The 16,825-nt window shown below is 35.1% G+C and overlaps 1 protein-coding gene across 2 annotated transcripts in view; it reads left to right on the top strand.

Moving 5' to 3' along the window:
* LOC306871476 (cyclin-G-associated kinase-like) overlaps positions 1–16,825 on the top strand; it is a 37,638-nt gene that overhangs the window by 11,437 nt on the left and 9,376 nt on the right. The window contains exons 7-22 of one of the 2 annotated variants that reach the window (XM_079419437.1): positions 266–355; positions 612–747; positions 844–956; positions 2,403–2,478; positions 5,125–5,245; positions 7,008–7,037; positions 7,694–7,743; positions 7,830–7,978; positions 9,503–9,625; positions 9,842–9,975; positions 12,021–12,215; positions 12,301–12,418; positions 13,872–13,951; positions 14,052–14,245; positions 14,955–15,119; positions 16,107–16,520. In XM_079419437.1, the coding sequence (XP_079275563.1) occupies positions 266–355; positions 612–747; positions 844–956; positions 2,403–2,478; positions 5,125–5,245; positions 7,008–7,037; positions 7,694–7,743; positions 7,830–7,978; positions 9,503–9,625; positions 9,842–9,975; positions 12,021–12,215; positions 12,301–12,418; positions 13,872–13,951; positions 14,052–14,245; positions 14,955–15,119; positions 16,107–16,520 (2,188 nt within the window). The remainder of the gene's footprint in view (positions 1–265; positions 356–611; positions 748–843; positions 957–2,402; positions 2,479–5,124; positions 5,246–7,007; positions 7,038–7,693; positions 7,744–7,829; positions 7,979–9,502; positions 9,626–9,841; positions 9,976–12,020; positions 12,216–12,300; positions 12,419–13,871; positions 13,952–14,051; positions 14,246–14,954; positions 15,120–16,106; positions 16,521–16,825) is intronic. The other variant, XM_079419438.1, reaches the window with a different exon arrangement.

Genomic DNA, 16,825 nt, shown 5'->3' with positions numbered 1-16,825 from the left:
TGATATAGCATGGAATATAATGAACTATATTTCACAATATTACCATTTTGTTATGTATTTTGATCAAATAAACAGCCTTGGTGGGCATAAGAGACTTCTTTCAAAACATTTAAAACAATCTGTCCAACTCCAAACTTTTAACAGTAGTGTAAATTGTTGAGCAAGTGTTTACATGCTTTAATCATTCATTATTATAATCCTTGCATGCAATCTTTTAACATAAAGAACCACTAAATTATAAATCATTTCTTTCTTTTTCCCTTAGATTACTAGAAACACTACTCCAGCATACAGGACACCAGAGATGATTGACCTCTATTCCAACTACCCAATAAATGAGAAACAAGACATATGGGTGAGTTAGTTTAGTTATGAATTTTTCCACATTTTCTATGCTAATTTGGAGGGAAATCCTGCTGACTATTTGGAAGGAAATTTGTTTCAGAGACAAAGCAAGTTGAAAGCTTAAAAAGGCAAACTTTTTTGTCCAAGCCAGGTGAAGAATGCACTTTGGCATTAATTTTCACACATCACCTGGTTAGGATACAGTGTAACAGGTTTTTTCTCTTGTCCTTGTTGTGGTTTTTAAAGAGTCTTGGTTTGTTCTCTAGGCTCTGGGGTGCATCCTGTACCTGCTCTGTTTTAAGCAGCACCCATTTGAGGAGGGAGCCAAACTCCAGATAGTAAACGGCAAATACAACATTCCTCAGAATGACACCAAGTACACAGTCTTTCAGCAACTCATCCGTAAGTATCCTGCAGGAACTTAACTACATTCCCTCTTACCAAAATCTCTCCTACATCATATCTTGTTGTGTGTCAAAAGCCTTGTGTTTGTTGCAGGATCAATGTTGAAAATCAACCCAGAGGAGCGACTGTCAATCAACGAGCTTGTTAGCCAACTGCAGGAGATCGCTGCAGCCAGGAACGTCAACCCAAAATCACCCATTACTGAGGTACAAACCATCTAACAAAAACGTGATGTGTTGTGACTGTCTCTTAGATCAAGTTTTCATTTGTAGATTTCATGCTAAATATGCAATGCAAGAGACTAGTTTATAATAGTCAAGAGAAATTATTTTTTTATGGGGGGAGGGAGGTGGATGATGCCAATATTTATATCCAGAGCTCAGAGTGGCCAAAATACAATACATTTATATAACAATTTAATTATAGCAAATAAAATGTACAAAAATTGCAATTACCATTTTTAAATGACAAAAAAAGTTTAAATTTACTCTTATTTACATTTTTTAAAAAGAACATAATCCATAAACATGGCTGTTAACAGATTTTGTAACTGTCACTAGGTGGAATGCTGTTAATTTAAAATAATTTATTTTGAAGATGAATTAATCAGTATTTATTCAAATATATATAAATGCATACACACACAGTATATATATATATATATATATACACATACACACATACATATATACACACAGTGTCCTCCATAAGTATTGGAACAGTAAAGACAAAATTGCTCTGTTGGCTGTGGAGTCAAGACATTTGCAAATATGATTAAAAGATGAATATGAGACAAAACTACAGAATGTCACATTTTATTATTAGCCGTTTCAACACATGCATGTATGTATGCATGTATGTATGTAAATAAATATCAGCATCAGCCATTGCTTGAAAAACCGTATATAGATTTTCGCAATCTCTCCATCAGATCTTCTGTTTGATCACCCGACTGGTTGGGTTGGTTGAATGAGGCTCTTTTGGTGCTTCATTTGAAACAAACCCCTCATTCTTTGACACTCGGACACACACACACACCAGCAGAGACGAGCAGAGTCCCACATACTGATCACAGCTCTCTGAAGAGCCATTTAGAGACACCGCTGCACTCTTCCTTTCGCATTCTCTCGTTCTTTCCTTTCCTCCCTCCCTCCATGACCTCCTGGAGACAAAGCAGCATCTCATCCCTCGTTTTCTCTCTGACCTAATGGCCACTGATCTGACTATATAAGATAGAAACAGAGGACAGACTGGTAAACAAGAGGGAGGACAAGGGCTGTCCCAGCTCAAAGAACGGATTAATGATTCCTGGATTAATGCACGTGAATGATCTAGTTCAGAGCATCCAAACAGCAGGGTTTGAGTGCGATTGTCAGTGTTATGCTCCTGTGTGCACACATGGTGGGGAGGGCGCTTTTAGATGGCTCTGATCTGGGTTAAGAAGGGGTTTCTCTCTGGATTAAAGTGATTACCACCAACAGCCAGAAGCTGCAGAAGATGTTCTGCTGTTATTGACTAGCGCATGTGTGTTCTGGAGTCTGGTCTCCTGCTTTGCTCCTGATGTGTGTGTACAGTGGACTGTCGTCCTGATGAGTCTGTTAAGTTCATACTACTGTCTGAAGTCTGTGTATGACGGCTATGAATCCCTACAGCTCCTGGAGCAGAACGGAGGGTTCGGGAACAACAGCGCGCAGCTTCCCTCGCAGATCAACAACATACACAATGCTGGTGAGTTCTGCACTCGACTCGTTTATTGGCAAGCCTTTTTCATTCTAGTAGATATGTAGCTTCCTTTTTATTCAAATATGTCACACTCCCTTTGTAATTGTTATGACCTGTTGTCTGGACTGATGTCTCGCGATCTAACAAATTTATTATAACGGTGAACAGTCTATCAGTGAAGAGCTTGCTGTTGGATGTTATCTTGTCATAAGATCTGTTGATGCGCTGACATCCTGTGTTTACATGCATTACGTTTGGAAGTTTCTCTTCGTTTTCTGATGCCTTTTTACATTTTCAGTTCTGCAACATCCATATAGTTAGTTAATTAATTAGTTTAGATAGCTGGGATTTTTTTGTTAATAATGTTTGTTTTCACTGTTCTTGTTAGTTTTTATTGTTTACTTGGGTAGTTATTTTTAATTCTTGCATGTTTGTTTTTTGTTATAAAGGTATCTTTTTTAGTTATTGTTTAGTTTGTTAGTTATTTACTTAGTTCTGTTGCTTCTTTAGTTATTCTTGTTTGGTTAGTTATTTATTTTTATTTGTGTTTGCTGGTTCTTGTTTTTAGTTTAGGTTTTTTTATTGTAATGATCAGTTATTCTCATTAGTTATAGTATTTTTATTGTTATTTTTTTGTTGATATTTGTTAGTTATTGTTATTAATTATTAGTAGGTAAGTTTTTTTTTTTTTGGTTCATTTACGCTTGTTTTTGTTTTTTTACTTATACAGATTTGAACTTTTGTTATTAATGTTTTTTGTTTCTTTAGTTAGTCTTGTTGCTTGGTTGGGTTTTTTATTAATGTTTGTTTGTTGTTGGTTTTTACTATTGTATTTTTACTGTATTATTGTTTGGGTTGTTAATTTTTGTTGTTATTTTTGGATGTTGGTTAGTTATTGTTATTCATGTTTATTTGTTTGTTTTTTAGATTTGTTTTTTAATTATTGTTTTAGTTATTCTCAGTAGTTGTTGGTTGTTTTTTTGTTTAATTTGTAGGTTTTTTGTTGTAAATGTGTTAGTTATTGTTATAGTTATTAGTTAATTTTGATGGGTTAATTATTTTTTGGGATCTTTTAATATTTTTGGCTGTGAATCTTCCTCTTTTTAGTGTTTGTGTAAAGTAAAGCTCACAGCTTCCTTCAACAAATGGTGACTTGCAGCATTTAATAATATACACAACTAATATCCGGCACAGCTGTATTTTTTATTTTTATTTTTTTTAAATTTGCACGTTGTTAAACTGCCGAAAAGCCCTTAATACCACAGATTGTGTTCAGGAACTGAGTTGTGTAAACAATGATTTGTGGCTTTAGGCCCACCAGCTTTTGTGGTAATGAGAAGCACTTTGTTTGTGAGATTCATATCTAAGAGTATATTAGACTTTATTAGAGAGAGACAGGATAAATCAGCATCAGTCATGTCATTACACTTTTGTTAAAACTGCACACGCAGTTTGAACGAGCTCTTTAAGACAGCATCGAGTTCATCTGCGTGACTTCTTACCTGACAGACATTCACACACAAATGATTTAAAGTGTTTATACATAAAGACACTCACTCATGCCTGCTACTTTTACAAGTAACTTGTTTCAGGAGTGCAACCCTCCACCTACCATCCCACTGTCATAATACTGTCCACAAACAGATAATGCCTCGCACACACCCCTGCCCCCATATTTACCCTAAGAGATGCTTTATCTGTGCGTTCTGTAAGAGGATTGGCCCTCTGCTCACCATCTGCTGAGTTTACTCTGATTTTCTGAGTGAACACAGTCAGGAAGTGATAATACCATTCGATCTTGTTTCTTAATTTACAGTCTAAATATCAGGCCATTAAAAGGATTATATCCTACACTTTTCTAGCTTTTCTTTTTTCAACTTTAATTATATTAACACTTATGTTAAACAATATTTGTTGCACCAAATACACTTTGAAAATTAAGCAGGCTGTTTTTGCTACTTTACCTTTAAGACTTCTATATCTAAATAATCTCTCTTTTATTATTATTATTTGTTCATTTTGTTGATGTCTGTTAGTTATTATTTGTAGGGCTGGGTATCGAGTTCGATACTTTTTAGGCACCGACCGAATTGCCTCGATACCACCGTTTATCGAACAACATCTCGTCGTTCACTACCAGATTTCAATACCTAAGGGGTTAATCTCATCACCGTCAGTGAGGCAATAAGCCTGCAGCACTAGGTGTGTTTGACTAGAAGCGACGCGGCGCAGATCGATCAGTGTTTGTCATCCGCGATGATAAATCACATCGATTATGAACGCGATTTTGCGTGGCTTGTCAGCGAACTACGGCTCCATGTATTAAATGCCGCTCCATCTGAAAGCAGGTGATGGAGATTTAGATATAACTGAGACGAGCATAAGATGCGTGTTGTTTACATGGTAGTGTTTTCAAAACTCTTAAATATCTTGCAATGTTTTGATGGCATGAATCTTTGGCCTTTTAGTGTGAACTAACCCCTAGATCTGATCATTTGGGTTGTAAAGAACATTTCTATGTTCTTGACAAGTGTCATTGCAAAGAGATGTTCCTTGTGTGCATATGTCTAATATATTCGTCAAAGCTGTTGTCCCGTAAAAGCTCTTATGATAAACGTTGGCCTGCGGTTATGTGTGTGTTTGTATCTCCAGGTGTGTATGACACAGACCCGGCCATGGGTGGAGGCTTCCTGGATATTCTTAAAGGAGGAACCGAAAGATTCCTCACCAACATCAAAGACACTTCCTCCAAAGTCATCCAGTCAGTGGCCAGGTGAGCGATGCATTCAGCTTGCAGTAAACCACCCCTGCGGCTGTCCCACGTTAACTAGTGCACACGAGCGTGTTTTGGCTTGCCTTGGTTTCGTTATGATGCATCTCTTTCCGCCAAGCCATTGACAGATTCAGCCGAATGAAGGAAGAGGTCGTAGTGGTGGAGAGAGTACTAGTAATCTTCTGGCGGTTAATCTGATATCACTTAATCTAGCTCACAAACAATGCCACCTGCTGCTGTCTTTCAGCATCTTTTCCAATGTCTGTGCTCTAATTAAAAATCGATTCACAGGCTCTTTTTCATGAGCTGTAGCATTTTAAGGCATCGAAGACACAACGTCCTGACGTGAAGGCGGTTTCGAAAGGTTGGCAGAATAATTATGCTAACTTCCAGTCCTGGCCAAATTCTGCAGTAGCATTACAGGTATTTCTCACAGAGAGATGGCATTGTGATGAAAAAATCCATTCACGGTGGAGGACTAAGCAAGAAAATTCTTGATTTATAAATATTTTGTTTAATTTTTAAATTATAATATATAATAATATTATACAATATTATAATTAAAAGGGGTGTATTTTACCCAATTTTACCCAATGTTTTTACTATTATAGTAGTTTAATTTATAAATTTTCATTTTAATTTTCAAATTTTTTATTTGAATTAGCTTTCGTTTTTATATTTTCAATTTTCATTTTATTTAATTCAATTTGTCTTTTTTTTTTTAAACATTCCTATTTAGATTTAATTTAATTTTACTTTGTTTAACTTTTTGAAATTTCTTGTAATAAAAAAAGCATTTTTTCTAGATTTAATTTGACTAATTTTATGTCTTTTGTCATTGTTATTGAACAAAACAAGACAATGAATTGTAAATATTCCTATTTAGATTTAATAGTTTATTTATTAAAATTTTATTATAGTTTTAATATTTATAATTTTATTTATTTGTCATTATTATTTTTAAATATTCCTATTTATCTTTAATTGTTTTTTTATTCATTTTAAAATTAGTTTACGTTTTAGTTAATTTATGTATTTTGTCTTTTTTTTTTAAATGTATTTATTTATTTTCCTATTTAGCTTTTCATTTGTTTTTTAGTTTTAGTCATTTAGATAATTTTAGTCCGTATATTATTTCAGCTTTATTTCAGTTAACTTATTTTTAATAGTTTTTATTTTAATTAGCAATAACAACACTGTTTCAAAAACGAAAAATAAACAAAAAAATAAAAGCATAGAAATTAATGACAGGATACTTCCTCATTACAATGCATGCTGCACAATTATTCCTGCACAATGTACGTGCAAGTTATGATATCCTATTTAACGAATAATTGACTCATATGAACCGTTTCTTTATTTCTGTAGAATAACATATGCTTATGCATCATACTCAAAACAAATGACATTTATAAATGTAAATGACCCCATTTTCCATCAATTCTGAGTCCATGTTGATTTGATCATCATTATCTTCATAAGAAGGTAAATTTGATCTGTCTAATTGCAGTGACTGGACATTAATCTCTTGGTAAACTCAATCAGCATTTTGTTTATGACACAAACTGATCTACCAGATCATAAATTCCCCTCCACTCCCCCTCCATAATCTGTTTGCATTTATTAATCATGTTTAATAATTACCCCCTCACGTCTCCACAAGTCTGTCAAGATTATTTCCTCCTCAGTTGGCCCATTTTTGCTTTCATTTTTTGTTCATTGTCTTGTTTTGTTCATTTTGTTCCTGAATCACGTCTCTCAGTCCCAAATCTCCAACCCCTTGCAGCTCCAGGTAACTATGGGGCAGCGCCTGTGTGTCTTTGTTTGCGTTACGTGTGTATGTTCAGAGATGGTGTGTGAACTCCACTCCACCTTCAGCTCATGGCTTTGTTCGCAGTTTGTTCTTAACCACAGTCTGCTCCCATCAGCACAGCATTACTCTGATCAGTAGAGTTTCTTAAAAGTTAAAACGGCTGCCTACTAAATCCATATATGTGAGTGCTGCTCCTCAAATGACTTTAGAGGAATAGTTCACTATATCCCAAGCCTTCTAAAGATTAAGATCTCTTATGATCACCAAAGCTGCATTTATTTGATCAGAATATAGTAAAAACAGTAATATTATAAATGGAATTAAAATAAAATCAGTAAAATAAATAAAATCTTACTGATCCCAAACATTTGAAATGTAGTGTATATATATATCAGAATGAATATAAGTAAAACGTTTTTGAGTGAACTATTCCTTTAAGTCTTTGCCTTTTTAGACCCAGATTTTTGCTAAATTTGTAAAAACGTTTGTTGACTGGTTGAGTTTTAATACAAGCCATTACTCTTATTCATGTCGACAGGTTTTCTGTTCGAGGTTTAGCCTGTAATCTAGATGTTCTGTTAGTTCTTGGATTGCTGTTGTGTCCAGGCATCTAAATCTGTGTCCTATTGTCTCAGTTATGCTAAAGGAGACCTGGACCTGTCCTACATCACCTCCAGAGTAGCAGGTACGCTCATCTGTGCGCTACGGCTTTCAGATTCATTTTGAATGCCTGAACGTTATTTACCTGTCTATATGTATTTGTTTTTGCAGTCATGTCTTTCCCAGCTGAAGGTGTTGAATCTGCCATTAAGAATAACATTGAGGATGTGCGTCTGTTCCTGGATTCTCGGCACGCGGGACATTATGCAGTATACAACCTCTCCAAACGCTCCTACAGACCGGCCAGGTTTCACAACAGGGTGAGAGTGAATAGCAAAGCGGTTTCATTTTTCACTAATGTAAAGGATTAATAGATTACAGGGATCTAAATTGATGTCTTATCCTATCATATCATAAATCCAGTGTTGGTATTATCAAAAAAACTAAATTATTACAAACAGTTTTATTTAAAAAATAAAATATTAGATCAAAAACTAAATTTTTTAAAGTTAATTTGAAGCACTAAAATTAACACTGAAATAATAATATCCTACAGCTCAAAAGAAATGAATTAAAATAATAAAAGCATATAACAAAATTATTAAAACTTAAATTAAAATGAAAACTGAATATATGAACTAAATATGAAAATAGAAATTAGTTTAGGTTAAAATATGAATAAATACTTTGATAGTATATAAATAAGACTGAGTAGAAATACAGAAGCATTGATTCTAGGGTTGGGCGATGTCTACAAAATCAAAAAAAACATCACGATGGACGATGACATTGGCGGCGGGGGGAATTAGGGGGTTGTTAAATTGAGATAAATTGAAATACTGCCGCTCCGTAGTATACACAGAGTATGTGCGATCGCGAATCTCGAAAGTGAAACTAAAAAGCGATCATGCATTCAAAAGTGCCAGAAGCTCCCTGAAGCCCGCAATTTATATACAGTATAATTACCCAATGATATAACGAGAGAAAGTAGGCTATTGAAATATATATTTTCCTCCCATCTCGTATTTATTCCCTTTAGGGGTTCTGTAGTACACGTCATTTTCTTTCCGAACATGGTATTGGGATGCGGGGGTAGGGGGGAATCACAATTCGTCTATCGGCCCAACCCTAATTGATTCAACCAGTGGCATGAATTTGGGGGCGGGGCTATATTTTTCAACCAGCAGTTTGTAAACAGTTGTTATTTTTGTAGTTCCTTTTGGTGACACTAGTGGTAAGGTACTGTCACACCTCACCTTTATTAAATATGGCATCTACTCTTAAGGTTTATTGCCAACACATGTTATAATTGTTTTTCTGGCCCTATGATTTCGGTGATGCGGAAAACGTATGAAATCATGAGATCCAGTCATTAAAATGTAATTTACAGTATAACATGGAATGTCATGGAATTTGGCAAATTTTGGATTAATAAATCAAAAGTAGGGTTTTACACTTAAATTGTGATTTGGTAAACTTCTGTTGTATAGCACTTTATGGCAAAATATAACAGGAATTGTTGCAGTTGATTGCATTTTAAAAAATGAATTAAATTGTTGCTGCTTTATTTGATTACCACTTATCTTGACTATAAATTTATATTAAATTATTAATCCAGAAAAATGAAGCACAGAATTTCTGAAAAATAAAACATTTAATTGTTTATTGTAAAAACAATTTAATACATTTAATAAATTGTTAAAGATTTATAAATTCAATTGATTAGACATGCTTTTTAATTTGACATTTATATTTATTTCAACCATTAAAATTAAAAAATAAAACATTTCATAGGGCTCTACATGCTTTACTTGATAAAACTCATAAATGTGTCGTGTGTGCAGGTATCAGAGTGTGGTTGGCAACCTAGACGAGCTCCGACACTGAAGAACTTGTACAGTATATGTAAAAACATGCACCAGTGGCTCAAACAGGACCAGAGGAACATCTGCATCGTACATTGTCTGGTGAGTAAACACACACACAGCCGTTTTCCAACAATGTTATTATATAAACTGCCCACAAACAAACTATTACACAGTGCTCTTTGTTAACAAGTCATAATTTTAATAGCATATTTTAACATCCCAATTCATTTAATTCAGCATATTCTGAAGAAAAATGATGCTTGGGAACCCTGGTGTGTCCTGTCGTCTTCATATTGCGACTGTGTGTTTTTGTAGGATGGACGGGCAGCGTCGGCTGTGGTGGTTTGTGCGTTCCTCTGTTTCTGTCATCTGTTCTCGACAGCTGAGGCTGCAGTTTACATGTTCAGTATGAAGCGATGTCCACCAGGCATCTCGCCCTCACACAAAAGGTAACAACTTCCTGTCTTTTTCTCACTCTGTTCCTTAGAATTAAGACGTACCACACCACAATGTCAGGGCAAGTTGTTCTAGAGCAGAAATAGACACTCGGAGGATTAATTCAGCAGGTCAGGTGCATGAACATGAGCAGTGAGCCGCAGGTGTGACGGTTCTTTGGTGTTGAGGTCACTTCCTGCCACAGCTGTTCTTCAGCTCACTAAGAGCTTCTGCCGAACTTCGCAAGCTCATGGGACTCTTTTTATTCTGACCAAGTGTGAATGTGTGTGGTTGCTGGAGCTGATAACAGTGACTTTGTCAGCTAAATGTAAAGGAAGTGACATAACCTCGAACAGAACATTCAGTTCTAATGCTCACCAGAACCTAGGCAGCGTTACTTTATAATTTTTCGTTCAGTTTTCGTTTTAGTGATTAGTTGCCAAGGGACAAAATAAATTTTTTTATTCATGTAATATACATTTTGTTTTAAACCAGCTTCATTTCAATTAACAAAAAAAGTAATAGTTTTAGTTAAGAATTACCAGGGTTATTATTGTTAACAAAAATGTAAACTGTAAAAATATTTTCATTACATGATATAAAATAAACATGAACTGAGAACTTTTATATCATTTCATTCACTGTTATTTTAGTTCAGCTAGTTGCCAAGCTATTGCTCATTTTTGTTTAAAATGTTACGTTGAAGTGCTAAAACAACTAAAAACTAAAACTTGATAACTATATAGATATATTTGACAAAAAATAAAATAAAAACAAATATGAAACAAAATTACTAAAATTCAAATAAAAGATCAGGCTTAATGTTAAAATACCAAAGGATTGTCTCATTTATTAAATGTGTGAACTTATAACATTTTGTCTCCTGTCATTATTGTGTAAAGTTGGTAAACCTTGTGACTTAATGCATGCAAAAATATACTTTATAGAAAAAAGTCTTTATAGAGGTTTTATGAAAGTTCAAACAGGCACCTCAGTAATACATAAAAGGACTCAAATGTTAAAGGATGCTTTTAGGCAACTTTGCCACACAGAGAGCACACATTTGTGCAAATATCTCACGTATGATATCTCCTGATGTGTGAAATCTGCTTGTGAGGATGTGAGGTTCAAGATCGTAATGATCTCAGTTTTCACTGTTCATGAGAATGAGGTCAAATATCTCATTCCAGAGCGTTGGTGTTAGATGATGAACCATGATGATTTTGCTGAATGTTAATGGTGCTTACTAAGCAGTCTTGCAGTCTTACGGTTTAAAAGCTTCTCTATTGCTTTTTAAAACCATGATGTAAACGACAACATAAGAACAGTAGTTTGACCTTGACTCGCTATTTGAGCACATTAAAGACAAACCCACAATTGTGTATTTTTTTTGTAAATTATTTTTCATTTCAACAATGAATGCATTTGACACTTGTTACATACTTTCAAACTAAACCAGACCAACTAACTCAGGAGAAATACATTTAAATAACCATAATCATTATTAAATAGTTAGAATTAAATAATTTAAATCTTTAACAAATTGTACCTCATTTGTCCAGCAATTTAAAAAAATTGACCAAAATAAAGATGGTTCTCAGCATTTTTTTACTAGGAGTTTCTGATGTTAGATGATGAACCATGATTTCGCAGGTTGCTAATGGTGCTTTCTAAGCAATCAACTTTATCATAGTGTAAAACTTCACTATTTCCTTTAAAAGCTCTTTGTTCAAACCCCTGGTGTATTGAAATCTTTTAAAATAGGATATTTTGCATATAGAAAAGTAGAGTAACAGCCTGTTTTAAACAAAGGGTCAGAGAAAATAGGCATGTAAAAATGTATTTCACTGTTTTTGGTACAAAAACCTTGACTAATATCTGAAGCAAAACAACTACACATTCTGTTCCTGAGCTACATATGTTCAACAATTTTGAATATTTTGCCATGGAGAAGTTACAAAAGTCTTTGGTATAACCTTGACCTTGCTAAAGGTCAAAATATGTAGTTAGCTGTGCATGTTGATGAATTTCATGAACCGATGACTGTTGTTGTTTGTAGGTATATTGAGTACATGTGTGATATAATGGCGGAAGAGCCCATAATTCCCCACAGCAAGCCTATAACCATCCGCTCCGTCGCCATGACTCCCGTACCGCTCTTTAATAAGCAAAGAAACGGCTGTCGGCCGTTTTGTGAAGTTTACGTCGGTGATGAGCGCGCCGCAACCACTTCACAGGAATATGACGGAATGAAGTAAGTCAACCTTGCTAATGGACATTATAGAAAAAAAGAATGGACACAGTGTCTGTATCTCTAACTAACTTTGGTGTTTCTGCAGGGATTTTAAGATGGAGGACGGGCGAGCGGAGATTCCTCTGAATATAACCGTGCAGGGAGACGTGCTGATAGTGATTTATCACGCACGATCTACGCTGGGCGGACGTCTGCAGGCCAAAGTAAGACACACGCAGTGACTGATATATATGCATACTGTCCCAGGACATGTTTATAAGCAGAAATGAACAAATGCAAATAAAATGTTAATTACCAGTTGGACTGTAAATTTATTAGGAATGGCATTATTATGATATAAATGGCAATAATGGATTATGATGTAAAGTACTTATCTGACGTGAAGACAAATATATGGTATATTTGTCTTCAATTTGATTTGTTTAAATTGTGCATCTTTCATACCTGCAAACTAGTAGCTTTTTGGCGAAATTCGCCGTTTTGAATCCAAATATGTTTTTATGATTTATGTGAATCGTCTAGATCCGAAGAGTTTTTTTTTATTGGGGGGGGGGCTCGTAAACAGGAAAGCTCGTAGACAGGAGTGTGTTCGACCATAGTCTCAGTCTGCATCCCAATGTGCATAGTACTATCCATCCTAAATTCTGTGATAGTAGTAATTTTCAATACTATTTAGGGCAGATAGGGTGTTTAGTATGCACATTGGGACGCAGGGCCTTTCTCGGTTCAACTTGAAGCAGCACCGCGCAGAACGATCGTTGTATGACATCAAAGCACCGCGAGAGCTACAGAGAGCAGACGGCTCCGCATGCTTTGGAATCGCTCTCGCGTTAAACGCCGATCGGTCTGCGCACTGCTTTTTCAAATCGAATACATCTCATCTCACGAGCTTGTCACACTTACGCTCACGTCCGCATGTAAACATGCCGTCAGTGTGGAACTTATTCATCATGAGTGAGACAGACACAAAGTTCACGATTTGTAATAAAATTACACTGTTTTTGCTCAAGTTCGCTGACGACGTTTCAATCAAAGGCACAGCAGAACTGTTTTGTGTCTCCGAGCAACACAGTAGCAGTGTTTAGTTACAGAATGAATCCACGTTTTTGAACGAATCAAGTGAGTCAATGATTCAGTAACCCATTCATAAAGACAGTAGTCACTTGCCTTGTTTGAATGAATGACTAATTACTCACTCATTAAAACAGTCATTTACCGCCATCTACTGGTGGTTTGGTTTCATATTTAAAAATATTGCATTTGCAAAAGTGAATGTAATTATAATATTGTTGTAAGACTTTTTACATTTTCAGTCTCTCCCCAATTAACCCTGAACAAACAGATTTAGAAATTTGTTAAAATGAATTAAAAATAAATTAATTTGTGCATCCTTTACAAATTGTACCTCGTATGTTGTTGTTCCGCCCTTTTTTAAAGCCACCATAAAGAAAAATGCATTGTTTTATTAAAAATATATTAATCTAATGTGTTTACCCTGTTAAATGAATTATCCCACAGGTTATCTCTAGCATTTTTATGGACAAAAACTTCTAAGCTTGTAATCAAACACAACAAATCTCACAATCAAACAGCGCCAAATAAAAAAAAAAAACATGGTGAACCTTCTTAATATTGTTCCTTTTGCGGTTTTTGTAGATGGCTTCCATGAAGATGTTTCAGATTCAGTTCCATACTGGGTTTGTGCCCAGAAACGCTTCCACTGTCAAATTTGCAAAGTAAGTTTTGCATTACTTTTTGAATTCTATCGGTTTCAGTTTTTGTTGTACGTCAGAATGTGATGTTCTTTTATAATGATGGTGCTGCGTGTATTTGCAGGTATGATCTCGATGCTTGCGACATCCAGGAGAAATACCCTGACCTCTTCCAGGTGCATGTAAATGTGGAGGTGGAGCCTCAGGATCGCCCTAGCAACAAGACGCCGCCTTGGGAAAACTTTGCCACAAAAGGACTCAATCCCAAAATCCTCTTCTCCAGCCGAGATGAACAGCAAGAGATCCTGACAAAATTTGGTGAGTTTTCTCTCTATTTTTTCTCTCTGATTTTTCAGGATTTTCATGTCTCCTTAAAAAGTCTTAAAATGGTATAGCAAAAGTCTTAAATATAATTTTAGGAGGTCTTAAATTTTGTCTCAGAATAACAGGAAATGAAATGCAGCCGAATGTGAATTATCAAACTTGTAATGACCAAGATCAGTGAATACTAGGCATTTATGGCAAGCGATTGCTTATGATCTGCTGTTAATGAATTATGCCAGTGTTTATATTGTAATATTTTGTGGATGGTTGTAAGAGTCCATATTTTATCTCATCTTTTTGAATGAGCAGCTGGAAGTAGTAAAGCATATGCATTTCAAAATAAGAGTCCCTGTCCATTTTAAGCATGTTTCTAATTAAAAGTAACACATTCTTATCAATAATCTATAGTGCCTTTCTTTAAATATATTATTTATTATTATATCTGCCAAATCCAATATAAATCAACATTTATTTTGTAAGCAATGCTATATTAGTACATAGATGAATTTCAATTCATATGTATATATCGAATAAATGTTTTGAATGTTTAATTAAAGGTGCTGTATGTAGTATTGACAGTTGATTAAATACGCTGTGTTTTCCGCCAACTGGCAACCCGTGATGAAATACAATTGGGTAAACTGGCAGTGGGCGGGTTTCACAAATTTGAACTGTTTTGTTGTTAATCTTTCTGGTTGGTCAGGTAAACCAGAGCTTCCACGTCAGCCTGGTTCCACAGCCTGTTACACCTCTGAACCGGCCCAGCTGGAGCGTTCGCCTGAAGGGCCACAGACAGACCCAGATTCCCCTTCACCTCAAAGCACCGACAACAACGCCAACAACTTCTTCCAGACGCTCGACTGGGAAGGTATACAGTACATTTAAAACGTTTTTTATTATGAATGAGAGCACAGAATTCATACACTTTTCACAGTTTCCCTGCTGAGTGTTAGTTGGGGAACACATTAACATTATTTAACAATGAGAAATGCATATACAAAAACAGCATTCATTAATCTTCATTAACATCAGTTAATGAAAGTACACCTGTCAATTGTTAGTTCAAAAATCCATTAAATAATATAAACCGATACAACTTTTGATTTTAATAGTGTATTAGGAAATATTGAAATGAACATTAAGATTAATAAATGCTTTTCATTGTTTGTTCATGTTAACAAGTGCAGTTAATTAATATTATCAAAGGGAACCTTATTGTAATGTGTTAACATTAGTTGTCTCTGCACATTAAAGGTGAAGTGTTTGTGTTTAACTTTTCGTAATGTTAAAATATTTCCTTCTATCCAAGTTTAATGAATAAATTTGGGGGGCTTGTTTATAACTAAAATTCCCACATTTTGCGAACATTTTAGTGGTTATTTTTGGTATTTTGGTTATGCAGTAAAAAGTATCTGACATGTGATTCAATGTTTAAGATATAAATAATTCCATTTATTTTTAAATAAACAGTTTTAAAGTAAAAATATTTTTTAAAAACTAGTATACTGTATTTCAAAAAAAAAATATTTAGCTTGTAAATTTTTTCATAACCCATTTATTAAGGAAAGTCCAATTACTTGACAAATTTTTGCGGCTCTTAAGTCCTTTTATGAACTACATAATTTTTCAAATTAAGGGCACATGTGCTCCTTGGGGGGAAAAAAGTAAGTATTAAACCTTTTTTCTGAATTTTATGGCACATTTTGTTCCCAGTGGCATTTATTACATAGAAAGGGATTTTATGGAATTTGCATGTGGATCATCATCTTTTCGCCAACCAAAGCATTTCTTTTTTTAGCCTTTATTATGTTTCATGCACTTAAATTAGCTGTCCTGTATTATGGTGTATTTACAGATGGCAGTCGGCAGTTCGATCATTCTGACAGCCAGGATGATTTGAGTGGCGGCTCGGAGGAGGAATCAGTGTCTTACTCCGCCCCCATTGATGGGACTCTGTCACGTGACATTAGTGAACCACTCTTCGAGGCAGACTTTACAACCACACCGCCTGACCCTCAGCTTGACACAGAGGACCTGCTCGGCCTGAACTCTGACCCCGGTCCTCCAGCCTCCAACACTCAGCCAGGCATTGCTAATGAGACGGGTTTGAAAAGTTCTGCCAGTAACAGCGATTTACTGAACGACCTGTTTGCCCCTCCACCCAGTGCTGTGCCTTCAGCTAATGCAGAGGACCTGATGGGAGAAAGTACAGGAGAAGATCTCTTCTTCTCCAACACATCCAGCCAACCGGCACCAACCGTTAATAAAGGTAAGAGAGATTGTGTATGTTTAAATGTACTGTTTAGTACCTGTTTAGTACCGAAAAATCGAAAGACTTTGTTTAAAGAAGGCCTGTTTTGGAACTATTTGCATTATGCGACAATTCATTTTCATTATGTGACATTATTTATGCATAATCTTTTATTATGCTGATTTATTTATATTAAATAAATAATACAATATCAATAAAGAAATGTAGGTCCCACTTTATATTAGGTGGCCTTAACTACTATGTACTTACATTTTAATTAATCATTTGATACAATGCACTTATTATGTACATACATGTTTTTA

The sequence above is a fragment of the Barbus barbus genome (assembly GCF_936440315.1).
Source record: "Barbus barbus genome assembly, chromosome: 6".
NCBI lineage: Eukaryota > Metazoa > Chordata > Actinopteri > Cypriniformes > Cyprinidae > Barbus > Barbus barbus.
This window is presented reverse-complemented; position numbering and strand designations above follow the sequence as displayed.